Source organism: Phialemonium atrogriseum (genome assembly GCF_030411735.1).
Source record: "Phialemonium atrogriseum strain 8032-3 unplaced genomic scaffold QBC33scaffold_23, whole genome shotgun sequence".
NCBI lineage: Eukaryota > Fungi > Ascomycota > Sordariomycetes > Cephalothecales > Cephalothecaceae > Phialemonium > Phialemonium atrogriseum.
The window spans coordinates 340,158-364,241 of record NW_026848160.1 but is presented as its reverse complement, the minus strand read 5'-3'; the positions used below and the strand labels follow the sequence as shown (position 1 = coordinate 364,241).

Here is a 24,084-nt window from a genome sequence, read left to right as displayed (position 1 = left end):
ACAGACTCGCTCCATCCCATGGGTTTGAATCAGACGATGCATCAGGAAACCATGCACCATTGTGCTGCTACTCATGAGATCTATTTAACAAGAACCCAATTACCAGAGAAGCAAAAACCAAGCAAGACGCCTCTGATGATGTAGAACTCCTCCCCCGTTCCAAGCGCCCCTTCCCTAATGACAGACAGACCGCCAGCGCGCCCCCAAAGCCCAGAAAACAGAAACCGAACTCTTCCACGTGCGTGTGCCTCAAACCGGAGCCATCGAAAGGTGGGGAAGTTAGGCAGCCCGAGCCTCAGCCGGGGCCTCAACCTGGGCCTCATCCTGAGCCGCCGCGTCGTCGTCGCCGCCAGCATCGGCATCGACATTAACAGTGGCGGGCAGACCGCGGACGATGCGCCGCGCGAGGTCGTGGGCCCTGCGGCCGGCGTTGTCGCTGCTCCAACCCGACCTCTTCCTGATGGTGCGCCAGACGGTCATCTGGAGGCCGGCGGGGGCCTCGTCCTCGTCGTCCTCGTCCTCGTTGTTGTTGGCGCCCATGTTGTTGTTGGCGCCGGCGCCGTGCTCCCACCACCGCAGCTCGCGGAGCGCGTCGTTGGTCTTCTGGTCCACGTAGGCGCGCATCGCCGTCATCTGCGGGGTCTGCCCCCCGGGCGCGTCGTCGGTCGTCGGCGGCAGCAGCGCCGCCTGGTTGGGGCCGGCAGTTGTAGTCGCCGGGCTCATGCTCGCGATGGCGGCCAGGCTCAGGGCCTCCAGCTCGGCCTGGGTGGGGACCCGGACGCCGGCGAACTTGCCCCAGAACGTGACAGTTGCTCCTTGGCGCAGGACCGTCTCCTGAAAGGCCGTGGCGCGCTCGAAGAACTCCGGGTCCGTGTAGGCGGTTGCGTGGTGGAGTCGGCGGTATCCCAGCCCCGCGATGCTGGTCAGGATGGCGAGGAAGACCAGATCCTCGAGGGGAAGGGCGCGGAGTAGGTCCCCCTGCGCGAAGCGGACGGCGCGGGCGATGCCGAACCTGTTGTGGCGCCGGTTGGGGTGGATGAGGGTGCTCGGCAAGGGTCTCTCGTAGGTTCTGGTCGAGAGAGGAACAGGGGCGGGAAGGGCACCGCTGTCCTGGTCGTCGGGGCTGTCGTCAAGGCCGTCGTCAGAGCCCGTGCCGCCAGTGTTCTCGTCGTCGTCTCCATCCTCGGCCCCGGGAAACATGGGACCAGGGAAGCCATACTCGACCATGACAGCCGCCGTGCAGTCGGCCAGACGATCAGTAATGCGGCACGCGCGTCGGAGCCGGGCCATCAGGACGTTCATCTCGTCATCGGTGGGTCTACGATCCGGGAAGAAGAGCCCCGACTCCTGGAGGGCCGTCTCCATGTGTCCATCGGCCACGAGGAGGACGTCGAGGCGGGCCTCCCGCATGTTGAGCTCCTTCAGGACGGAGAAGGAAAGCGGCAGGAGAGCGCCGCGGTCAGGCGTGCCGGACTTGATGACGCAGCCATGGGGCGCCACAAGTTGCAGGTGGGCTGGCTGGAGATGGGCGGGCAGGAAATGAACGCCGTCATCAGCCTTCAGCATCGATGGGTGGAAGGTGAGCTGCTGGAGGTGGCACAGCTTGGCCTTGACAATGGGAGTCTCATTTTCGGAGATGAGCAGGTGGAAGTACTGGAAAACACACCCAGGTTAGTTGCTGCAAGCACCTCGCCGTGTGTCAGACCTACCCGGCAAACAAGCATCAGGGACAAGATCGTCTCAGGATCCGACCACTCGGCGATGGAGAGGATAACGTCTCCTGGGATGGATGTCATGGTGAATTCCTGATTCCCAACGTCAAACAGGTGCAAATGGTATTGTTATCCTGTTGTCACACCAAGAGAAGTCTGGTTGGAATTGAAGTGGACAGAGGATGGAAGTTTTTATGCTTGTGAAGAGATCGCACACGGCGCGAATATATATTATCGGCCCCCCTAGAAGTGAATATGTTGAAAGGGTGGTGAATAGGACGAGGGAACTGCATGGGCCGACTTGGTACATATTTAAATAGCTAGCTACCTAGTGAATTCTAAGAGAGTGAAGATTCTTTGGAGTGAATTCACTCAGGACCCTCTGATCTCGGGATGAATGAACACCTTGATGGACACGAATTCACTTATGGACACCGAACATTCTGCAAGTGGGACGAAGAGGTAGAGGTAGATGGAAATCAAGTAATACTGAAATTTTTGCAAGGCCTTCTCACCGTGGCATTTCCTTCAAGAATGAGAGCATCACCAAGGGTGGTGGTCAGTGCTGTGGTGTTGAAACCCACCTATATAGGATTTCTAGAATTCGATACCAGGAAGCGCAGCCTTGCGTGTAAATACTAAAGACACACAACCCAAAACGCTATCCAACAAGGTACATGTCCTCCGAAGCAATAACAGGATGACGCCGTTGACTAGTGATGATCCAAATTCTTCCCAGTCAGGGCAGCTGTTCAGTTCCATCCGCACCGAAACCTTCCAATCTTCGGAAGCAGGTTACTGTTGGGGGCAAATAATATTGATGAAGATAATCTCAATAAATGTCTTGCCGTGCGGAGGTCGGAAATAAGATGGAGAATTACAAGCAAATAAGCTCAAGTCCAGCTTGTTGGGTTGGAAAGATCTGGTAGTGGGAACGTTGTGGAAAGGAGGGAGGGGGAGAGGGCGGATATATATAGGGCGGATAGGGATGGTCAGTGAACGAGGCCCGAGTGTGAAAGTTCATGAATCGCAAACTATCGAGGTACGGAGGCAGTAGTGTATGCGCCCCTATCGAACCGCGCCTTTCCTGGCCTCCGCTCGCTGGGATGATGAGGGTGGGCATTCAAAGTGGCCAGGCCCACCGGATCTCGCCCCTGAGAAGTGAACGTACTGACACAAGATATCTTGATATTCGGGTCCGGAGAAAGGGCAAGATAGTCGAAATTCGGTCGCAGTTTGCCCTAAACAGTGAGCATCTGAATACCTATCTATCCTACATGATCCGCCGCGAGACAGAACCCCGGAACGCCAAGAATGCAATATTGCCCGTCGTCCCAAGTCTCGCTCCAGCTCCTTAGGGCCGGGCTCCGATCGCGTTCAACAAGCGCGCATTGAAAAAGAAACGGGTACTCGAAGAGAGATAATTAATGTGTACCTAGTGGAACTGGTTCTCGGGTGATTTCGCGCAGATTATTTTGCCAATGGGAAAAGAAAAAATTGGCGGATTATATCACCCTTCCGTTCCCAGCAAAGCGTTCCGTCACACCGACGGCCTTGCCGCCATATGTCCTGATGGTCTCAGCCAGCGCCTTCTGGCTGTCAAGGGCGGCGATCTCGTCGCCGCCGCCGATGCTCTTGCCGCTGACCATGACGTTGGGCACCGTCGACCGACCCGTCGTCTCCCCGAGTCTGTCTTGTATCTGCCGCCCCAGCGGGTGCGTGTCGAGCTCAACCACGAACGGCGGCGGGTCGATGACGTATTTCTCGAGGAGGATGCCCTTTGCCCTCTTTGAGTGAGGGCAATACGACTTTGAGAAGATGATGACTGCAAGGATATCAGTACTGCGAAGCAGAAACACACAAGATTCGTGACCGAGTGAGGAACCGTACCAGGAGCTTTCTTCAGAATCCCATTCAGCACCACCTCGACCTCGTGCTCCTCCTCCGACTCCACGACCTCCTCCCCGGCACCATCAGCACCGGCCCCAACCTTCTTGACCTGCCCCTCGGCCGAGCTCCCGACGCCAATGACATCGCGCGGCGGGTCCGGCCTGTTCGGCCCCTTCGCGTTCGCCAGCTCCTTGGCCTTCTGCTCCGCAGCCCTCAGCCGCTCCGACGTCTCCCTAGCGAGGCGCTCGTCGTCCTCGTCGATGTCGCCGTCGCCGTCCACGTCGCCCGTCGCCTTGTCCATCACCGCCTGCCCGCCGCCGCCGCCGCCGCCGCCGCCGCTGGCGCCTCGCGCCTTGTCCATCGCGCCCATCGTCTTGCCGTAAAAGTCCCGCAGCGTCCGCGTGTCCGCCGGCCGGGACTGCCGCTGCTGCGCCGTGAAGAAGAGCATTGTCACCACGCCGGCTAGCACCACGTAGAAGAGGAGGCGTATGCGCCGTGGGGATGGCATGGTGGGCTAGTTGATTAGGGAGGGGGAGGGGAGGTTGAGATTGGAAGCTTGAGCTGCTGGAGCTTTCGGGTGGATTAAGGTGTATTAAGCTCGTCGAGGGCTGGCAACTCCTTGTTAGGACCGGTGTTTGATGAACGAATGTCTTTTTTTATATCTCGCATGTCAAGTTCGCCTCTGAGAAAGAAGAAGAAGGGCGCATTGCTTCTCGAGAATTGATGGATCGCTTGTCTGGGGCGTAAGGCGCGGTCGTTCAATTAGACCCCAGCGGAAGGTTTAAAAGGAGTGCGAACGCTTTCGCTCTCGGCTGCGCCTAATTCCCGATTTGAAGATGCTGCTCAATCGACCCACGGTGACGGTAGAGAAACGGAGCACGGATTCACACTGTTGTGGAGTTGTGGGTAGACCATGGGATCCTCTCAAGAGCAGGAATCGCCGGCTGGGATGGAGTTGCCCTCATCCCGGGAAATGTATTCTAGTCCGTAGATGATCGCCCCGAGGACTGTGTTATTAATCGCTGTACCGCTGGCCTGTGCATGCAATTCCAAGATCCATGCATATCATGGGGCTTGCACGTGATTTCTCGCCGCTCTCTGGATTCACAGCAGGTCTCATCGTCTACAATATTTGATACGTCGGGCACAAGGAGTAATTCAGATTGCCATTAGCCCTGAGATCAGCAATAATATGCATTATTTTGATGCAGTTAGACGAGGTTGAGTCAGGGGCGTAGTTCCCATGCCCAGGATCTAGGAGTGCCCTGCCATGACCCTGTTTGGTAGACGACCTCCGGTATCCACGAGCACTTTCCTTCTCTGCCAGCTCAGGAAGTTTCACGCCTCTGGTTGGCAAGATCTGCCGAAGCTCCCGGGCCACCCTCATCTGGTTCGTTTAGGAAGTTCTGCATTAGCTCGTCATAAGATGGCCCGTTGATAAATGAGGCCTGACGGGCGAGGAAGGCCTCCTTCGTTTCGCCGAATAATCGCATTATATCATCCTCGGTGGTTGACCTGGTAGTAAGTGAGCCGGGATGATCTGCTGTTTCGCTGGGCTGGGCGGCAGGACCTGCTGGAGCGTCTGGACCGCTCCCCTCTGTTTCTTTCGCGTGCTTCTCTATATTAGTGGACAATGGGTCAAACCTGCCCGGCACATCATATGATGGGCCGGCGGCGAGTTTGTCGAAAACGTCTTGCAGCTCTGGGTAATCGCCGGTGTTGTATCGAATGCTCGATTCGTCCTTTATGTCAGGGATAGAGCGCTCCCACCGGTCACGAAAGATATGGTGGAATGCCATTGCGTCCCAGGCATCGAAGCGCTTACGGCTCTTCTCGTCGACAAAAATGGGCAATGGGGACTCGACCCGGCCGGATTCGTCGAGAAGGAAGGAAATGAGGGACTCTAGTTGCGGTTCGAGTAGCAACCATACCCTGTGTGTCTGTCTTCTTCTTCCAGAATGGAAGTATACCTCTTTCGCCTGAGGAAAAGCAGGCGATCATCAGTACTTGGCCAGAAACGGCTCTCTGACTGTAGCTTACCTCCATGTCGGATTTCCCGCGGTCAAAAAGCACAACTCCTCCAAAGATCCGGTCTTCAGCCCAGTACCCGGCGACGTCAGCGGTGCCAGAGGGATACTGGTGGTGGTCCAGGTAGTCAGGGTGAAAAAAGAGCGACGGTCTGGGTGGGAAGTGTGGCTTGGTTTCCCACCGGCCGTGAAGCTCGTATTGTTCAATGGGAGCGACCCAGTTCATGACACTGTCGATATCACCTCGGTGAGCCTTCTCATCGAGCTGGTAAAGTGCAACCGCAATCTGATGGATAGCAACAGCAGTCATTTCGATGAGCCGGATACCAAACTGACGACTGCCTGGGGAGGTATCCTGATATGCCTGAAGTAGCTACGCGGAGATGGTTAATACAGGACATATGGGCAAAACCACCAAGCAGAGACATACTGTAGCATCAAATCGCAGTATCATCGGATCGAAAGCCACAAGAAATTCTTTCGCCTTGGCAGAGGCACCCTCACAAAGCTCGGTGTGCTTTAGGATGGGATGGTCTCGGTGTGGAAACGAGCCACGAGCCTCGCTGTACATGGCTCTCGTGGGAAGCCCATCTGCGAGCTGAGTTATTGTGGCCTCGGCTATCTCTGTCGATAGAATATTTGATATCGCGCGAACGAAACTGCTGTAGTGGTCCAGGTCAAGATGCTCAATCGACGCCTCGCTAGACGACACCGGGATATTTTGCGAGGCCGTCATGTTCTCGAGTTAGTGAAGATGGCCTAGGAAATGATGTAGCCTGCGGTGTGGATTTGTAGTGGTCAATCGCATAGGACTCCTCTTTCTTTTTGGTAATTCCAGATCTCGGTATTTTGTCAGGGTATGAAGTTTTGCGTTGGTGGTTGCTGCGGGCAGCTCTGTTGCAGCCTGTGCTGTTGTACATGATTAGACCAAGAAACCTAAGATGCAACACCATCTATTGAGCCTCTTCTAATCCAGCGTCAACGTGGTATAGGTCCGACTACTAGTTACATTGTAGCAAATACCTAATATGTAATGCGTGATCTAGCCATTCATCCAGGCCCTTACCAGGATGACGATGGCCCTGTTCTCTCGTGTCGTTATAGCATCGATTTCGACGCAAGTCAGAAGGTCGGGTTTTGTGAGCCGCCCCCATTTCCCAATGGCCCCCTTCCAATGCCAGAGCAGCCCTGTACCGTTAACGTAACCCGCCCAATCTTCCCAGCTCGTCCCAGGAGTGCCCCCTTATCTGCCCCGTCAAAAGTCAAACTCTCCCCTGAAGATCTCCGGGTCGACCCCGACGACGACCTTCTCCGCCAGATCCCTCCTCCCCATCTGTGTGAACACCCTCCTCAGCGTGTCGTACAGCGTAGTGCTCCTATTCTGCGTCGTCATGGCCTCGATCCTCTCGTCGCTGACCCCGGCACCCCCTCCACCGAGGATCTCCCTCGCCTTCTCGCGGCCGCTCTTCTCGACGCTCTTATGCATGTCCAGCGCGGCCAGCAGGTGACCCGCCGCCTCGGCGTGGCAGCCGATGTTGATGCAGCTGACGCCGAGGTTGTACCGCGCGCGCACAAAGTTGGGGTGGATTTCCAGCGCCCTCTCGTACGCCGCGATCGCCTCCTCGGAGCGCCCGCTGTTGGCCAGCGTCGCCCCGAGCCGGTTGCCCAGCAGGTGCGCCTGGCTGCTCTGGTTGGACGTGCCCAGCTCCGACGAGTGCAGCGCCGCCGAGAAGCAGTCCACCGCCTTGTCGTACTCCTCCGCCCCGTAGAAGAGCACCCCGAGCCCGACCTGCACGTCCGGGTCCATGTGCTCACCCCCGGGGGACAGCTGTGCCGCCTGGATGAACAGGTTGGTGACGCGCTCGTGCAGCTGCGCCCGGTCCGTGAAGCCGACCTCGGCCGGCGACGAGAGGTCTGCCGGCGAGATGATCTGCGGGTACTTGACCGAGAGCCAGCGCTCGAGGGTGCGGTAGGCTGTGCTGTCGTAGCCCTCGTTGGTGTACGACACGGCCAAGCCCATGAGCGCCGCGAGGTTGTTGGGGTCGAGCTTGACCGCCTGCTCGAGCGCCCGGATGGCCGCCTCCTCCTTCTCGTTCTGCGCCTGCGCCGACCCGAGGTGCACCCACGCCTCGACGTGGTCCGGGTCCTTCTGCACCGCGGCCTCGAACGCCAGCGCCGCGAGCGACAGGTTGCCGCCCTCCTCCATAATCCGCAGCCCTTGCTCAAACGGGTTCGTCTGCTCCTTGAAGAGGTTCTCCTCCTCGAACAGGTACTCGGCCACCACCGGGTCCATGCCGATGCGGCTGTTGCCAATGTCCCAGTCGCCGAGGCCGTCAAAGTTGCCGTGGTCGAACTTGGCAAACTCCTCCTCCTCGTCCAGGCCCCGCATCGCCGCCTGCTCCGCCTGGATGCCCCTCCATATTGACTCGAGGTCCCCAAACCCCGTCTCGGAGTGCATCAGCTTCTCGTCCATCTCGTCCAGCTCGGGCTCCATGGCCCGGCTCTCGTCGGCGACCTCCAGGTTCTTATCCTGCAGCTCGATCTGCGCAAACTGCTCCTCCCAGGTGTGATCGTCCAGCTCTATGACCTTCTCCTTTCCCTTCCCTTCCATCTGCTGCTGCTGCGGTTGTTGTTGCTGGTGGTGGGTCATGTGCGACTGCCCCGAAAACATGGGCTGATACATCGGCCGGGACATCATGCCGTAGTTCATCCCGCCGTTCATCATACCCACGCCCATCATCGGCCGTTGATGCTGTTGCTGCTGCTGCTGCTGCTGTTGTTGTTGTTGCTGTTGGGCCAACGCAGGGCTCGCACGCGCCGACGACGACGCACCCGGGCCATTCATCTGTTGGAAGCGGGCGAAGTCGTCGGCGCCGAACTGGGTCCCCGGCGGGGCGTTGAAGGCCGCCTCCATGGCGGACTGGCTACCGCCCCACGTCGGTGACGCCGACTGGGCGCGCAGGTGGACGCCCTGGCCCGCGGGGTCAGGGCGCACGAAGCCGAACGGGCCGGCGGCCTGGTTTTGCTCGAGGGACATCTCGGGGAGGTTTGGCGACTGGTGGAGGAAGCCGTTCACCATCTGGTCCGGCGCGTCAGTTCCCATGGTCTCGGGAGTGGGAGAAAGGGGCGTGTGCGGCATACCTCGTCTTGCGGGGTGTTCCCCGTGCTCCGGAAGCTTCCTAGGGATCCATTAGGTCCCCTGTTAACCAGTCGGTCTCGCTGTAGGCTCTTGTCGTCTTGGACGTGCTTGGAGAACTGGCTGAGCGGGTTGCCCGCCGTCGAGCACTCTGCTCCCCCGAGGAAAGACATGTCGTCGGGCCTTGGCGGGGCGAGAACGAGTGTTGGGATGATTCCGGCTCGATCTCGCGGTGGGGCGCTCGATAGTTAGTTGCGTCGGTCGGTTTATCGCATTTGACGGTTTCAGATGAGGAAAGTGGAAATGCAGCTGAAAAGGAGCTTGTATGGGTAACTAGGCAGGCAGAGGAAAAAGAGAATCGAGTTATAGTTCTTGTGGTGGTTAGGTCATTCGGGGCAAACGCAGCTGGGCACACCTGAAATTGGCAATCTGGGCCGCCACCTGAAATACCGAGGCAGCTGGGAATTATTGCCCCGGATTTCCACCCCACTTCCGGATGCATGTGGCCGGCGCGCGGGCCGATCGCGGTTACTTTTTCAGGGGTTTATCAGAGACACTTAGCAAGAAAATACCAAAATGAGAGAAAGGAGGTTCAATTTTATACAGACTACAATCGTCTAGTATCCCAAGCACAGACAGAGCTAATCCCAAACATGCAGGGTATCATCACCCTATCTTTTATCTGGTTATCTTACACGTAGGAGCAGCACCCAAGCCATCCAGACCCTGGATGCTCGCGCCATCCCGCTGTATCTCCATTATCAATCAGATCAGAATACAGCTTCCAGAATAGAACTTCAGCCAGGGTGTAAGGAAACCCCCTATCCACACCTCCCCAATTAGGATGGCTTCTGGCCCTTCGAGCCTGACCCATCTTGCGGGCCAGTCGTGAAATCAACGCGGAGCTGCCGGCCAGCAAGCTGGAAGTCCTGCAGCATTTGGTGCGCCTTCTGTGCAGCCTCGACATCGGTGAAGTCGGCATGGGCGAAGCCTCGCGGCCAGCCAGTCACGCGGTCGACGGCGACACGAACGTCTACGACGTTATCCAGGCTCTTGAAGAGGCGGTTCAGCTCAGCGTCGGTCGTCTCGTACGGGATGTTTCCGATATAGATGTACTTGGTCGGCTCCTGTGCTGCCGTGCGAGCGGACGCGTTCGGTGACGTCTTCGGGGCGCACTGGATGCGTCTACCGTGCCAGAAGGAGCCATGCACTTCGGCGATTGCCCGGGCAGACTCTTCGGCGCTGTTCATCCAAACGAAGCCGAATCTAAGCGAAAGAACGGTGTTGGTTAGCTCTTGTTCAAGGCGCTTGAATTAGGTAGGAAAGGGAATAGGCAAGGCGTACCCTTTGCTCAGGCCACGAGCATCACGCGAAACAGCAGCCCTGGTCACCGTTCCGTATTTCTCAAAGATTTCCTTGAGGTGTTCCTCAGTCGCGTCGAAGACCATGTTGCGAATGAAGATGCCGTGAGGAGTCTCTCCTTCTCTGCCAGCGGGTGCCCCTGATTTCGTCGTAGTGGCTCCAGTCTCCGAAGCAGACCTCAGAGCATTGTCGACAGCCTGCGCGTCGCCAGACTCTTCGGTGTTCAGGACACGGGCGCTCTGGGAAAAGAACCTTCCGATTGATACTGCGCATGTCCTCGCAGTGCTGGCATTGCCTCCAAATTGTGTTGCAAAGGGAGTGGCTTGCGCCTTCGGGGTAGCTGACCTGGCAGCCGAGACGGCGGACCGGAAAGCAGCGCGACGAAGAGATTGCCTTCAAAAGCATCGACTGCATTAGTATACTATTTGATATGAGCAGTGTGGTAGTGGGAATCTTACATTGTGATGTGTGGTGGAACGACTGCAAGCTGATAATATCTGAGTACTTCGAAATGCTGTCCAGAGTTTCTTGAATGACTTTCTTTGAAAAGAAATTTTGTCGGCTCAGGCCAGCTTCTGAAGGAGAGCGAATTCAACGCTAATCCGGAACCGGTTAGATCAGCGATGGAGCTCCCCACATTAAATGCGGCTACAGTTTGCAGCCCCTGACTGACGGTTTGTTTGTCAGCAGTAACTTGTCAGAGGAAAGCCTGGCCTTCCTTTATATCTTCATGAGTTCCAATCTGAACGCGATTTAGCGAGTCCCTACTTGAGATCCGGTAACAACGAAGTATACTATATAGATGAATGATGGGTTATTTCAGTCTAGAACGCTAGTAGACATAGTGCCAACCTAGTCAGAATCGGACGTATCGCTGCTTGAGAACCCCTTGAACTCTTCCTCCTCAGAGTCGTCCAGCACACCCACCGGGGCACCGCTCCTCTCTCCCCTCTCGTCCTCATCCTCCTGCTCCTCAATTTCAAATGACCCACTGACATCCCACCGGTCCCCCTTCGCGTTCCGGCTCACGTACTTGACAAACCGCAGCGTGCCGCTGTCGCGCAGCACAAGCGTCATCTTGTTCCACGCCGCGGCCTGGAAGAACAGGACGTTGTCGTCGTCGGCGCTGCTCTTGTAGACGGCCGCATCCTCGTTGTCATCATCGTCGCCCGCCATATACACCTCGTGACCTCCAACCTCTCCCTCCTCCTCCTCCTCCTCGGTCCACTCCTTGTCCTTGCCATTGGGCTCGTTCTTCGCAGGGGCCTTTTCCTTGCCCTTGCCCTTCTCTTTGGAACTGACGCCGCCAGATTTCGCCTTCCCATTGGCGGCGGGAGCGCCATTGCGAACCGTAGACGCCTCGGAAGATGCGTCCGACTGGTCGCCGTCCTCGTCCTCGTCCTCGTCATCGTCATCCGCCTCTACCTCGTCTCCCCAGCCGCTCGTCGGCGTGAAGCCGAGGTTGAGCTCCAGCCGGGGCTTGCCATCGTGGCCCGTCGCGAGCGTGTAATCCTTGCCGCGGCGGAACCGCCGGGCGACCAGGTCGTGGCTCTCGACTGTGCTCTTGGTGGCCATCTGCAGCCACGCGCGGAACTGGCGGCTCGGCAGGAGGACCTCGAGGAGTTCCTTGATGGGCGAGTTGTCGTCCTTGCTGGAGTCGCCAGGCCGCTGGTAAAGGTAGCGCTGCTTGTGGGGAGGCCGGGCGACCTTCCAGGCACTCTTCTTCTCGATGGCGGAGCTCTCTTGTGGCAAGGGTGTGGCTTCCTGAGCCTCGACGTATGTTCGTAGCCTGTCCGCAAACTTGGCGCATAGTATCCCTGGCACAGTGATACTAAAGTTCTCCTCGAAATGCTCCGCCACCCGCTCCAGGGTATCGGGGGTCAGGTAGGTCGGCGCGATGTACCTGAGCAGGAACTCGAGATCTGCCTCGTCTAGCATGAACTCGTCGCTCTCCTGGCTGCTCTCGCTCGGCTCGACCGTAACCGGCCTTGCCTCGGGGCGGTCGTACTGGTCCGGGTTGCCCTGTAGCTGCATGAGACCGCTGTTCTTAGCCGCCTTCTCCTCGGCGCCCTCGACCCAGCCGTCCTCGCCGATCTGCGGGATGTGGAACCAGCCGCTGATGGCCATGCGGACGCGGCCGCCGTCGCGTTCCAGCTCCTCCTTTCCGCCGGCCGCGTGGTACACCTCCTCGACGTCGTGGAACGACTCGCCCGGCTGCACGGCGAAGAAGCTCAGCTGGTTCCACGCCGGCGGTATGACCTTGACCACGTCCGGGCCGGGGGTCTTGGCCTTCTCGCCGTCCTTGCCGGTGCGCTCCGCCACGGGGAACAGCCGGAGGGCACCGCCCCATTCGGCCTTCCACGGCAGGTCCGGGTCCGTCAGGTACAGGATGTAGCTGACCTTCCTCGAGCCGATCACGTCGTCGTGGCAGAGCAGGTAGCAGCCCGGGGTGTAGACGTTGATGGCCATGTCGGTCTTGCGGCCGCTCAGGGGCCCGCAGCCCGTGATGCCGGATACGTAGTCTCGGAAGGTCTGCGAGTAGAGGGCGTCGCGGAGGGAGAGGAGGGAGGGGAGCTTGGCTAGCGCGTCGTCTTCGAGGCCGTCCAGGTTCGCCAGGTCGCCGGACTGGTGGATCTTGTAGATGTCCGTCTCCTTGGGAGTGAAGGAGACATTGGCCCGGATCTCGTCCCGCACCGAGCGCAGGAGGGTGTCATTGACGAGGCCCGAGATGACGCAGTGCTTGTATGGAGAGGATGAGGCGTATTCAGAGGTATGGTTTTTGAGGACGGTCTTGTCGAAAAGGCCCTTTCGAAACCTTGATTTTGCGTCTTCTTCGGTCAGAGCTGTTGCTTGGGTTAGCCATTTTTATTTTTATTTTATTTTTTTTATTTTTTTACGAGTTCGCAAGGCTGGAGGGGCGCTCAAGAACAAACCATTTTTCGATCTCTTCTTGAGAGAGCTCTTGCGGTCAAGAGCTGCTTCAGCCTTCCGCTTCATCCTGAAGAAGCCAATTGGGCAGTTTGATACCAATTAATCGCAATCGTGGAGGTTCGCAGTGAGTTACGCGGGATCGGTGAGGGCATCGAGAAGGTGGGCTTGGTCGAGATAAAATACCCTTGCCCCAATTTTTATTTTTTGTTTCCACCTTCCCCCCTTCTCCTCCAGTCCCATTGCCACCACTCAGCCCACAACCCACACTGCAAACGGTATTGGTCCCTAAACGATCGTTCGATTGTTCGGCCACCAATGCTGTGCCTCGAAGCAAACAGCAGACAGCAGACAGCAGACAGCAAACAGCGGCCGTCCCTGCCATTATCCAACGAGACTTGCATGAAGCCTCAAGCGCCCGTCAATTTGCAAAAGAAAAGGGACCTGCAGGAAGACAGCCTATTCCAGAGGAGAAACCGGCGACCAGATCAGTCGCACTCTGGGCGGGCAACACAACACTTGTATATCATTCATGCCATATGCCCTCCTCTAGCTCTCTGTAGACGCCGGCGCTACTGGCTGTCCCACCAGAGTCGACTAATAGAATATCATGCTGCACCTTCCCTCGCAGCTGCAGCCTTCTCCTGCCGCAGGATTCGAGACAAACTGAGCCAACTGGAGATGCATCGAGCCGCCGTGCAAATGGATGGATCCATAGCAAAAGGATCGTCCAAATTGATGCCCTTGATTTCCCAGTTATGTTGCGCCGGAGCCGACTTGGGATTGGACCGACCATGAAACGACGTGACCTTCCCAATGCAGCACGCCTTCAACATCTACTCGGGATAGCGCAGAGGTAGCGCATCCAGTGACTCACAACTCAATGTAGATGTCTCCGCAGCTTCACCACTTGCCTCACGCTCCCTTTCGTTTCGACTACTTGGCTTAGCAGCGTGACCGCAAATCCACACCATGTCCTCTCAAGCTTCATTAGATATCAACGAGGTGAGGGAGAGCTTCCCCTCATTGAGCAGCGATCAAGTCTTCTTCGACAACGCCGGAGGAAGCCAGGCTCTGGGAACAGTAGTCGACCGGTAAGTCTAATTCCCTCGCCCATGGGTCCATTTTTCACGGTATTGAGTGTTCTTGCAAAAAGGATCCGAGACTACCTACTACACTCCAACGTCCAGCTCGGCGCCAGCTATGCAACCGGCAAGAATTCCACGGCCCGGTACGCTGAAGGCTATGCCGCGGCTGCGAAGTACATCAACGCCTCCAGAGACGAGATAGGCAAGTTTGACACACACACACCCCTCCCCACCCCCCTTTTTTATGGGCGACTTCCGCCCTTAGTACGGTCCTCCCGTCTTACATCCGTCCCAGTGCTCGGGTCGTCGACGACGCAGCTCTTCCGGAACTTGTCCTTCGCCCTCTCGTTCGACGAGGGCGACGAGCTGGTGGTGTCAGCGGTAGATCACGAGTCCAACATCGAAGCCTGGGTCGATGTTGCCGAGCGTCAGAAGTTGGTGGTCAAGTGGTGGAAGCCGGAGGCATCAGCGACAGACCCCGGATCCAAGGCGAACCCCAAGCTGACGCCAGAGAGTCTCAAGGGTCTTCTCAGTGAGAAGACGAGGCTTGTGACCCTCACGCATGCGAGCAACATCCTGGGCACCATCCACGATATCAAGGCCATTGCGGAGACGGCCCATGCGCACAGCCCCAGAGCCCTCGTCTGCGTCGATGCTGTGGCTTATGCGCCGCATCGCAAGATTGATGTCAAAGAATTGGGAGTTGACTTTTATTCCTTCTCTTGGTATAAGGTATGTACCCCGGCAGTGGTCTCATGTGTGTGACGAGCTGACGCAGCCAGGTGTATGGGCCTCATATCTCATTGCTCTACGCGAGTCCCAACGGGCTATCGCAGGTGCGATCGTTTGGACATTTTTTCAATGCACACAAGACGCTCGAGGACAAGCTCGGCCTTGCGGGTGCCAGCTATGAACTAGTATATGCTATACCCGCGGTCACAGAGTATCTAAGCCCCAGTGACGGTCCTTCCAAGTGGGACGGGATCATCCGGCAGGAGACGATACTCCAGGAGACACTGTTGGGTTATCTCAACGCGCGGGATGATGTGACAATCTGGGGGGAGACCAGTCCTGACGCACGGCTTAGGGTGCCAACGATCAGTTTCACGGTCAGGGGTTGGAATTCCAAGGATCTGGTTGAGACGGTGGAGAGGCAGACAAACTTTGGATTTAGGGCCGGAACCTTCTATTCGGTCAGGCTGGCGAAGGAGATACTTGGACTTGTGGGCGAAGGCGATGTTGTGGTGAGAGTGAGCATGGTTCATTACAACACAGGTAATTTCCCCTGCTTCCTCCGAGGCAACTTGACAGGGGTTGCTAATCAGTTGCGCAGTTGACGAGGTAAAGGCTCTGATCTCAGCACTAGACAGGGTGCTCGCCAAGAAGGCATAAATCTCTGGGCGCACTCCAAGCATATGGCAGTTTGATAAGTCGGAGTGTGAGGATCAGTTATGGATTTGTACGCTGCATACACCAAGTCTGGCTTCATCCATCATCTATATCGCAGCATCTCATCGTCTACATATTTTAACACCGTGCAATTTTCCCACGCCTTCACGCCTACTCTTTGCTCTTATAACTTCCCGCCCCTCGCGTTTACCGCCTCTCGCAACAGTGAGATGACCTCGGCCGGATCCTGGGCACCAAACACAGCACTGCCGGCAACAATGACATTCGCACCAGCGTCGGCCGCCTGGTCTATCGTCCCGGGCCCCAGCCCACCGTCCACCTCGATATTAAGCTGGGGATATCGTTTCCGCAGCTCCTGGACCTTGGGGAGCTCAGACGCCATGAACTTCTGCCCTCCGAAGCCAGGCTCAACTGTCATGACAAGGACCATCTGGCAAGCGAGTAGACCCATTAGCATACAGAAGCAGCCTCAGGTGGGGGCTTGACACTCACATCTGGCCGCTCCTTTTCAAGCGGACTGTCCAGCACATCCCACAGCACATCCACCTTTGTGCCTGGCTTGATCGCAATGCCGGCCAGCATGCCGCACTCGTGGATATATCGGATCAACTCGCGGGGGTTCGTCTTCAGTTCAGAGTGCCCCTCGGGGCTCTCAGCGGCTGAGGATGTCGCTGCCTCGTAGTGAAAGCAATACAAGTCACAGCCGGCTTTTTTGAACTCTTTCACCCATTTCTTCGGCTGCAGGGATGGTTTGCCCAGGTCAGTAAGTCGGCTCTATAGATATGGCCCATCTTTCCATTGTCTGTGGGACTTGATAATCTAGGTACCTCGGCGATCATCATGTGGCAGTCAAATGTCCCCTTTCCGTACTTCTGCCCAGGCTGATCGACATGTTTCCGGATCTTGGCCACCACGGGGGGGCCGAAGGTTAGGTTGGGGACAAAATGGCCGTCCCTGGTTGAGCCTGTGAGTCTCTGGAAATGTAAAGAAGGCCAGGGGGGCGGAGCTAGCTGTCTTCGCCGGGAAGGGTCGAGGGGACCTACATGATATCCACATGGAGCCAGTCTGCGCCCTGCTCGATAGTTCGCGAACAATCATGGCCGAGGTTGCCGAAGTCGGCAGAGAGGATAGACGGGGCAATTATCGCTGGTGGAGCCATATTCCCAGACAGAGGGCGAAATTCAGAGTTGGGGTGCTAGGAGCTAAGTAGGCAGGGAGGTTGACAATGTTCACTTTTGTGTGGATTGGTTCAAGGCGGGGGAGGGGCACAAGCTGTGACGCAGTGTGGAGGCATTGGCGTATCATAACGCAACTACGGATCCGTATCAAAAATGTTTTAAAACGGTAGTCCGTTTTCCCTGACGTCACGCCATCATTCTCAACAAATAAACGACTCCGATAGTTGAAGCTGACAATTTCTCCGCCTCAGAGCGAAGGCTGGTCCGAATAGTTTTGAATATGTAATTTGCAGATCTTTCAAGGATTCTATCACAATGGCCTCCATCTTATCCTACGTTCCTCTGGTGAACCGGCTCCTCGCAGGTTCGGGCAAGCCCAAGGAGGGCATCCACATCCCACCGGTCGAGGTGCACAATGTTGAGGCCTCGCCGGAGAAGCGGCCGCGGACGCTGAAGCACCTACTCAGGGCAAACCATGTCAACCACTCGATCCTTTACCACAATCTCGAGTTCGACAACCATATGCCTCATCTTCTATCTTCGGCCTACCTTTTGGGCGCCAGCGCGTCGCAACTTCACCACTTATACGACACGGAAGCCAAGGAGCTGGAGCCGTGGGAGGACTCGCCCCAGGAGGTCGTCGAGGAGGACTGGAGGGACTTCCTCGGCGACAGGCAATACCAGCGGGCATATGTGGACTTTTTCGAGGACAGCCTCTCGTCGCACGCCTACTCGTATGACTGGAAGAAGGTCGTGGACAAGTACATGTTTCAAGGCGAAGAGCCCTTAGTCAACTGTCTCATCGCAGGCCGTACGTCTTATTCTGTTTTGCCCCCTCCCGTCCCCGGGGGTGCATTGCTTTTTACTAATGAGCTCCCAACACAGTTGGACATCCTCTCATCCACCTCAGCTACGCATACGAGATGGACAGCAAAGACATAGCCATGGAGGCCCTGGGCCTGGCAGCGACCCAGTACAACTTCCTGCACAAATACACCGACGACCCATCGTACACCCGGCCGTCGCCGATCGCCCCCGCGTCGCCCGCCGAGCTGCTCGACAAGCTGTCCGCGGACAAGCGCTTCGACGGGCTCTTCTCGAAGCCGGGCTTCGAGAACATCCAGCCGGCGTTCGACAAGCACGAAGACCTCATCCTGGAGTATTGGAACGCGTGGGGACCGGAGGGCGACCCGGTGCGGGAGTTTGAGCGGTCGCAGGAGGCGGCGGTGGCGCTGCTCGTGGCGACGGTGCCGCCGGGGGCGCACTCGTACAACTTCTTCTTCGTGCACGCGCTCACGACCAGCCACGCCGTCAGGGTCCTGCTGCCCTTCATCCCCGCCCGATTCCACGTCGGCGTGGTCCGCCAGTGGTGGCTTCTCGTGCTGGCCGTGTACATCGCCGAGCTGCGGCCGCGGATCGACCCCGACTTCGTCCCCGGAGACCTCGGCGGGAAGGGCTGGGCGTACGTCGAAGACAAGGCGCTCAATTCGCCGTGGGCGGTGGGGGCGCATTACGTGAAGGGTGAGTTAAGTTGGTGTTGGGTGCCATGCCGATTCCGATCATTCCGATTCCTGAGTGCTGACTCGTTTTTCCGTCGTAGCAATTCGGGCGATGAAGGAGGCGGCGAGGACATGGGGAGACGTCCATGAGCGGTATCTCGCCTCGGCGGTGAGATTTGTCGATGATTTCCACGGCTGGACTTTTTGAGAGGGAGGGCTAAAATTGAGTGAGTAGTTTCAGATTGACTCGCCCTGCTTATGTACAAGACTGTCTCATGAGATTGTGATATCTACGAGAAAGCTATGGAACTATTTGGTATATTAAATGTCGGATAATTGGATCATGCCCCGTTCCACTCTAGCACTCAGAATGAATGTGCTCATGGGTGGATGTCTGTCCTCCAGTCTATGTCAGTATAATAAAGTCATCAAACTGCAATAATTCAAACCACATGGGTCTGATGTCCGATGAATCCGCGAGTTTCTTCCATTCTGTAAATAAATCCCCTATACCGTTACGTGGGGGTCCAGCATGTGTCAGAGCCTAGACCGGTCGCGAACAGCCGGGGATCTGGGGCCGCGTGGGGTATTTTTAGACGCTAAGGCCCGGGGAGCTGCACCTATGACGGGTGTATCCCCTTAATATGCCATGCCCTCAAAAAATATCTCTCATGAGACCTGTATGATGGACGCGATGTTGTTCCCACTGGTTCATTTCTGCTCAAGTTTATAATGCGTCCTTGCAAGTGATGAATGAGTCTGGCCATTTCTCGAGCAAAAGAACCACATTCTCTCCCGGAAAGCGAGATGGGAGATCGATCGGGTCCCAATGGCAGATCCCGGGGCCAGGTCTCGGAGCCGGAGCGGAGACCGTTGCTGTCAAGTACTGCCACCGACCCCGAGCTCAACCGGGAACCTACCTTTAGCTGCGCCTCCGACTCGCACTCCCATCTACCTGTCTATACCAATATCCACCGAGTTCGGCGCGACATTGTCTCCGTCGTAGAAGACTATCTGAGTCTAGACCAGCTCCGGGATGTCCACATCAATCATTCCGTTGTCCGACCCCTGGTCGACAAGTTTTATGAGCTCGACGACATCTCCATCAGTAAGTGGAGCCCGTAATTCCCTCCTAGCCGTCGCGTTTCCCCCTCCCTAACGCCCAGACAGTCTACTGCCTACTCGTCAACCGAGCGCGATTCCTGAGCGAGCAATCGCACCGGAGCACGCGGCAGAACGCCCAGTTCGCCCGCGCGACGCTGTGCGAGCTGGTAGCCACGCGCGTCCTGCGGCGCTTCGGCGAGGACAACAGCGAGGGGCCCGACGGCCTGCTGGTCCTCGCCCACGTCCTCCTGGCCGGGTTCGACCCCTTCCAGAACGCGCCCCCGGAGACCCGCCGCGAGGCCTGGGCCGCGACCTCGTGGCACGCCACCCTGCCGGCCCTCGAGGTCGCCATCCTGTCCGAGAGCAAAGTCTTCCTCAGCTCGACGCCGTGCCAGAAAGTGTAAGGCGATACTGACTAACTCCTCTTGTCCCTTTTTTTGGGCCGCCCTGGTTGGTCTGGTTGCTAACAACGGGCGGGGGAAAACAGGGTCGATGCTGTGTATGAGGGGAGGATCATCTACACCCCCTCCAGCTTCCTTAACCTCATCCCGGACCGGTACAAGCAGAACCCCATCTCGCTCTATAACCCGAAGGAGGCGCCGCTGCTGAATCAGTACCGCCTCATCGTCCCGCGGACGAGAAACATCCTGGAGATCGTGCAGTTCGGCATCCTCCTCGCCCTATACATCGCGTTCATGGCGGAGAGGGATCCGAACTACCTGAGCTGGCTTGAGATATGCTTCACGGTCTACGCGTTCGGGTGGGTCTTGGATCTGCTGGCGACGGTGTTGGAGCACGGCTGGTAAGTCTCGTTTCCCGCCCACCGGCCTTCCTCTAGTGGTACGATTCCTCCTGGTGACCTGACTTCTTACTGTAATCCCAGGCATGTATATACGCAAAACCTCTGGTCGTTTCTGGATGTCACGTTCGCGGCCATATACTGGGGATATCTGGTGCTCCGGATCTACGGCTGGTGGATCGGTTCGATTGTCCCCGGCCAGCAGGCCCTAGATGTCCTCGCCATGGGAGCTCTCGTACTGATCCCCCGCCTCGCCTTCAATCTCCTGTCGGACAACCTGCTGTTTATGTCGCTGAGGTCGATGATGGCCGACTTTGCCCTCCTGTCCGTCTTGGCCGTATGGTAAGCTAGATTCCTTGTCCCTTATCCACACTTGGGTTTTAAAATAGGTGGAACGCATCCAGCTAACATTCATATTCCCAGGTGCTTCTTCGGGTTCCTGCTCTCCCTGGTCTGGCTTGGCGAAGGACGTCATGAAGCAGTGTAAGCAAGCCTGAGACCCTCTAGGTGTCGACATCTGTCGGCAACATCTGGCTGACGCGATGCTGTAGAACGATAAGCAAGTGGATGATATTTATATGGTTCGGCCTGGACGGCACTGGAATCCACCGATCTGTTCGTTGAGCTTTTTTTCCAATATCGAATGCATTGGATGCTAACTCAGCCTCGCAGACCGACTTTCACTGGCTGCTCGGACCTGCGTTGATGGTTACCTTCGCCTTCCTCGGCAACACCCTCTTCCTGACCATCCTCGTGTCCATGCTCTCCCACACTTTCAGCACCATCATCTCGAACGCGACCGCCGAGATCAAGTTCCGACACGCTGTCATGACCCTGGAGGGCGTCAAGAGCGACGCCATCTTCGCCTACCAGCCACCCTTCAACATCCTCGCCATGCTGGTCCTTGTCCCGCTCAAGTTCCTGGCCAGCCCGCGCTGGTTCCACAAGATCCACGTCGCCAGCGTGCGCTCCCTGAACCTGCCCCTCCTCCTGATCATCGCCGCCGCCGAGCGCCGCAACCTCGGGCCCTCCTCCTCATCCTCATCTTCATCCTCCTCCGCGGCCCGGACAACTTCGACATCGGCGTCGGCAGCAGCCACGGCCCCGCGCGCCGCCAAGGCCCGCCCCTGGTTCTGGGAGAAGTGGCGCATCACGGCGCACGGGCGCATCGAGGCCGTCTTCGACCTCCCGCCGCCGGACCGAGTTCTGGACGAGATCGCGGCCGACGACGAGTTCAGGGCCGGCATGCTCAGGCGGCAGTTCTTCTCGCAGCGGAGTGCGGGGGCAGGCGGCGGCGGCGGCGGCGGGCGCGACGGGGCCAAGACGACGCCGCTGGCGGCGTTGGGAAGACGGGACAGCGTCGCGCCCTTTCCGGGGCTCGTGGAGCAGCTGCGGGCGAGTCTGGGCGGGGGCGGAGATGTCGATATGGCTGGCAGGTTGGAGGCCCTTGAGGAGTCGACGGCTCGGATCGAGAGACTGCTGCGGAAGCTGGTTGGGGTGGGTGATGACGATGAAGATGCGGTGTCGGTGGGTGAGGTAGAGGGTAGTGGAGGGGTAGGGGAGCTAGGCACGATAGACAGGTCAGCACAGGAGCAATAACAAGGCCTTGTTTTTGATATCCCATGGGGAATTTCATGGCAGTTGTGGAGATCGAGACATTTCACTCTGAAACGGTATTTGACCATCAGAGGGGATAATTGACGCGTGATGAAGTGGAGGTGCTTTGCAGTTGCCTCCATGCGTACCTAATGGAAGCAGTAGGAGTGAGCAGGTAGGTACCTACCTACCTCCAAGGCACTCCAGCCCGTGGCCTCGAGCTGTTCCCCGGATTGGATTTTTACCCACCAGCCTGACGATGCAGTTCTCATCTAACAGATTCATTACCTTACTATCTCTTTGCCGTGCTTCACTTGTTCTCGTCAATCCTTAGCCAGTGATTTCATGTGTCGCCGTTACTGGTTTCCACATCCCCTGCTTCTGCCTCTCATCGTCGATAAACAGACAGCGCGCGTACCTTCTCCAGAGCTATCATTCCACAGGAGCACTCGAGTCAGTTTTCAACCTCCCAACTCCCGACACACTAAGATAATCCAGGGCCTAACAAACCAAGGCACAGTAGAAATACCTACGAAGCCACTATCCCCCAAGCTAGACGAACATAACTTTTTAAAAGAAAACCTCCAATGTGCAAGACCGCCTTCTTCAAGTCCCCCCGCTGCGGCTGCCGCTGGTGGCGGATCGCCGAGCCGTGCGGGCCGGGCATGGGCTTCAGCACCTGTGGCCGCTTCTTCGACGGCCGCTGCAAGCCGGCACCGCCGTCGTACCGGGCCTGGTCCGAGCCGTGCCCGACGCACGACCTACTCGGCGTCTACGACCGGAACCAGGTGAGGATGGTCCTCGGCCTGCACAACGGCTTCCGCTTCGGAACGGGCCCGAGCCTGCGTGATCCAGGGGTCGAGGTTAGGTGTGTGGTGATGTGAGAGGGGCACCCGATCCAACGGGGGATGGTCTCCTCCGATTGCCTTTGACAGAGTTCGGTTGTTATAAATTGTTCGAAGGGGTGGGAAGTCGGGAAGTCAAGTCAGGAAGCGGCCAGCGGCATTCAATGGCATATGTAGGTAGCCCTGCCACTTGACCGCAGCGGGCGCCGCCGTTTCAAACAAACACACACACTGAATGCCAACTCAGCCTCAAACTCAATCGCCAACCAAGGCGTCGGACAGCAAACCATGGCAAAAAACTAGATGGTCTGAAGAAGGACTCGGGGACCTTAGACAATGGACTGAACCCATAATTCCAGGCTCTGACCTATCACGTGCTCCTGCGTATTCCGATCAAATTTTGATGCTGAATTGACTGATGCTGTCGCTGGACATGCAACTTCAATTGGCTGGAAAGTGAAGCATCACCAACTTACACAGGCCAATCTGGGCTCCCAATCAAGGCCAATCTGGGCTCCCAATCAAGGCCAATCTTCATAGCCACCAGCCACCACAATGCTCCCCACACCAGACACCTCCCACGTGTCTTATTCACGCGTCTACGAACCAGCAGAGGACTCCTTCCTCCTGCTCGACACTCTCTCCTCCGCCTCAGAAACAGCCTTCCTGAGGTCCCGCTTCTCACATGCGCAACCCCCCACATCATCCACATCAGCATCACCCACACCAGCCACCACCACCACAACAACACCAACCCCACCACCACCACCACCCCCCCTCATCCTCGAAGTAGGCTCCGGCTCCGGCGTCGTCCTCGCCTTCCTAACCGCCCAAGCGCGCCCCCTCTTCGGCCACACGCGCGTCCTCTCCGCCGGCGTGGACGTCAACCCCTTCGCCTGCGCCGCCACCGCCGAGACGGTCCGCAAGGCCGTCTCCTCCGTCTCCGTCTCCTCATCTCACGGCTCGGCAGCAACAGCGGGCCAGTTCCTGGACGTCGTCCGCGCCGACCTCGCCGCGCCCCTGCGGCCCGGCCTGGTCGACGTGCTGGTGTTCAACCCGCCGTACGTGCCGACGGCGGAGATGCCGTCCCTGCCCGCCTGGGACGACGACAACGACGGGAAGCAGCAGTCCGGTGCTGCGTCAGAGGAGCAGCAGGAGCGCCTCCTAGAGCTGTCGTACGCGGGCGGGCGCGACGGCATGGAGACGACGGACCGGCTGGTCGATGGGTTGCCGGGATTGCTGTCGGCGCGCGGGTGCGCGTACGTGCTGCTGTGCGCGCGGAACGGGCCCGAGGCCGTCAAGGATCGGATACGCGGGTTCGGGCCCGCGTGGAGGGCCGAGACGGTCGGGACTAGTGGGAGGACGGCTGGGTGGGAGAGGCTGCAGGTTGTTAGGATTTGGAGGGAGGGGGGTGAGGGTTAAAATAGGGGGGAGGAGGTTCGAGAGTTAGAATATATAACGAGGGGGGAACGGGGACGGAGGTGAGGGATGTTGTCAAAAGGGTATTCTT

The 24,084-nt window shown here is 57.7% G+C and overlaps 10 protein-coding genes across 10 annotated transcripts; 4 read left to right on the top strand and 6 right to left on the bottom strand.

Moving 5' to 3' along the window:
* Positions 1-177: 177 nt before the first annotated feature.
* Positions 178-1,950, bottom strand: QBC33DRAFT_192556 (uncharacterized protein). The gene is made up of 2 exons (XM_060422531.1): positions 1,710-1,950; positions 178-1,653 (listed from the first exon to the last, which is right to left on the bottom strand). Exons 1-2 carry the CDS (start codon positions 1,794-1,796, stop codon positions 280-282), a joined length of 1,461 nt encoding a protein of 486 aa, XP_060280879.1. The 5' UTR covers positions 1,797-1,950; the 3' UTR covers positions 178-279.
* A 1,193-nt stretch (positions 1,951-3,143) lies between these two features.
* On the bottom strand, positions 3,144-4,274 carry QBC33DRAFT_192539 (glutaredoxin-C4). Its single transcript, XM_060422530.1, has 2 exons — positions 3,603-4,274; positions 3,144-3,537 (listed from the first exon to the last, which is right to left on the bottom strand). The coding sequence occupies exons 1-2, from the start codon at positions 4,108-4,110 to the stop codon at positions 3,218-3,220; spliced, it is 828 nt and encodes a 275-aa protein (XP_060280878.1). The 5' UTR covers positions 4,111-4,274; the 3' UTR covers positions 3,144-3,217.
* A 407-nt stretch (positions 4,275-4,681) lies between these two features.
* On the bottom strand, positions 4,682-6,481 carry QBC33DRAFT_546773 (uncharacterized protein). Its single transcript, XM_060428686.1, has 3 exons — positions 6,060-6,481; positions 5,643-6,002; positions 4,682-5,581 (listed from the first exon to the last, which is right to left on the bottom strand). The coding sequence occupies exons 1-3, from the start codon at positions 6,363-6,365 to the stop codon at positions 4,931-4,933; spliced, it is 1,317 nt and encodes a 438-aa protein (XP_060280877.1). The 5' UTR covers positions 6,366-6,481; the 3' UTR covers positions 4,682-4,930.
* On the bottom strand, positions 6,482-9,251 carry QBC33DRAFT_546770 (peroxisomal targeting signal 1 receptor encoded by the pex5 protein). The gene is made up of 2 exons (XM_060428685.1): positions 8,771-9,251; positions 6,482-8,708 (listed from the first exon to the last, which is right to left on the bottom strand). The coding sequence occupies exons 1-2, from the start codon at positions 8,936-8,938 to the stop codon at positions 6,885-6,887; spliced, it is 1,992 nt and encodes a 663-aa protein (XP_060280876.1). The 5' UTR covers positions 8,939-9,251; the 3' UTR covers positions 6,482-6,884.
* Positions 9,252-9,604: 353 nt separating this feature from the next.
* Positions 9,605-13,124, bottom strand: QBC33DRAFT_580249 (Oxoglutarate and iron-dependent oxygenase degradation C-term-domain-containing protein; the record flags this gene model as incomplete). Its single annotated transcript, XM_060431193.1, has 5 exons — positions 9,605-10,031; positions 10,110-10,472; positions 10,537-10,641; positions 10,996-12,970; positions 13,061-13,124. The coding sequence occupies 5 exons, from the start codon at positions 13,122-13,124 to the stop codon at positions 9,605-9,607; spliced, it is 2,934 nt and encodes a 977-aa protein (XP_060280875.1).
* Positions 13,125-13,940: 816 nt separating this feature from the next.
* On the top strand, positions 13,941-15,626 carry QBC33DRAFT_192332 (aminotransferase class-V). Its single transcript, XM_060422529.1, has 4 exons — positions 13,941-14,149; positions 14,212-14,875; positions 14,926-15,418; positions 15,477-15,626. The coding sequence occupies exons 1-4, from the start codon at positions 14,028-14,030 to the stop codon at positions 15,533-15,535; spliced, it is 1,338 nt and encodes a 445-aa protein (XP_060280874.1). The 5' UTR covers positions 13,941-14,027; the 3' UTR covers positions 15,536-15,626.
* QBC33DRAFT_546763 (ribulose-phosphate 3-epimerase) lies at positions 15,581-16,787 on the bottom strand. The gene is made up of 4 exons (XM_060428684.1): positions 16,597-16,787; positions 16,381-16,507; positions 16,046-16,291; positions 15,581-15,983 (listed from the first exon to the last, which is right to left on the bottom strand). The coding sequence occupies exons 1-4, from the start codon at positions 16,710-16,712 to the stop codon at positions 15,717-15,719; spliced, it is 756 nt and encodes a 251-aa protein (XP_060280873.1). The 5' UTR covers positions 16,713-16,787; the 3' UTR covers positions 15,581-15,716.
* Positions 16,788-16,940: 153 nt separating this feature from the next.
* QBC33DRAFT_546758 (uncharacterized protein) lies at positions 16,941-18,880 on the top strand. Its single transcript, XM_060428683.1, has 3 exons — positions 16,941-17,542; positions 17,617-18,252; positions 18,332-18,880. The coding sequence occupies exons 1-3, from the start codon at positions 17,047-17,049 to the stop codon at positions 18,436-18,438; spliced, it is 1,239 nt and encodes a 412-aa protein (XP_060280872.1). The 5' UTR covers positions 16,941-17,046; the 3' UTR covers positions 18,439-18,880.
* A 157-nt stretch (positions 18,881-19,037) lies between these two features.
* On the top strand, positions 19,038-21,732 carry QBC33DRAFT_456934 (uncharacterized protein; the record flags this gene model as incomplete). Its single annotated transcript, XM_060424831.1, has 7 exons — positions 19,038-19,338; positions 19,401-19,734; positions 19,822-20,136; positions 20,218-20,475; positions 20,557-20,616; positions 20,685-20,748; positions 20,806-21,732. 7 exons carry the CDS (start codon positions 19,038-19,040, stop codon positions 21,730-21,732), a joined length of 2,259 nt encoding a protein of 752 aa, XP_060280871.1.
* Positions 21,733-22,316: 584 nt separating this feature from the next.
* QBC33DRAFT_456974 (methyltransferase domain-containing protein) lies at positions 22,317-23,996 on the top strand (the record flags this gene model as incomplete). Its single annotated transcript, XM_060424835.1, has 3 exons — positions 22,317-22,597; positions 22,723-22,751; positions 23,122-23,996. 3 exons carry the CDS (start codon positions 22,317-22,319, stop codon positions 23,994-23,996), a joined length of 1,185 nt encoding a protein of 394 aa, XP_060280870.1.
* Positions 23,997-24,084: the final 88 nt, after the last annotated feature.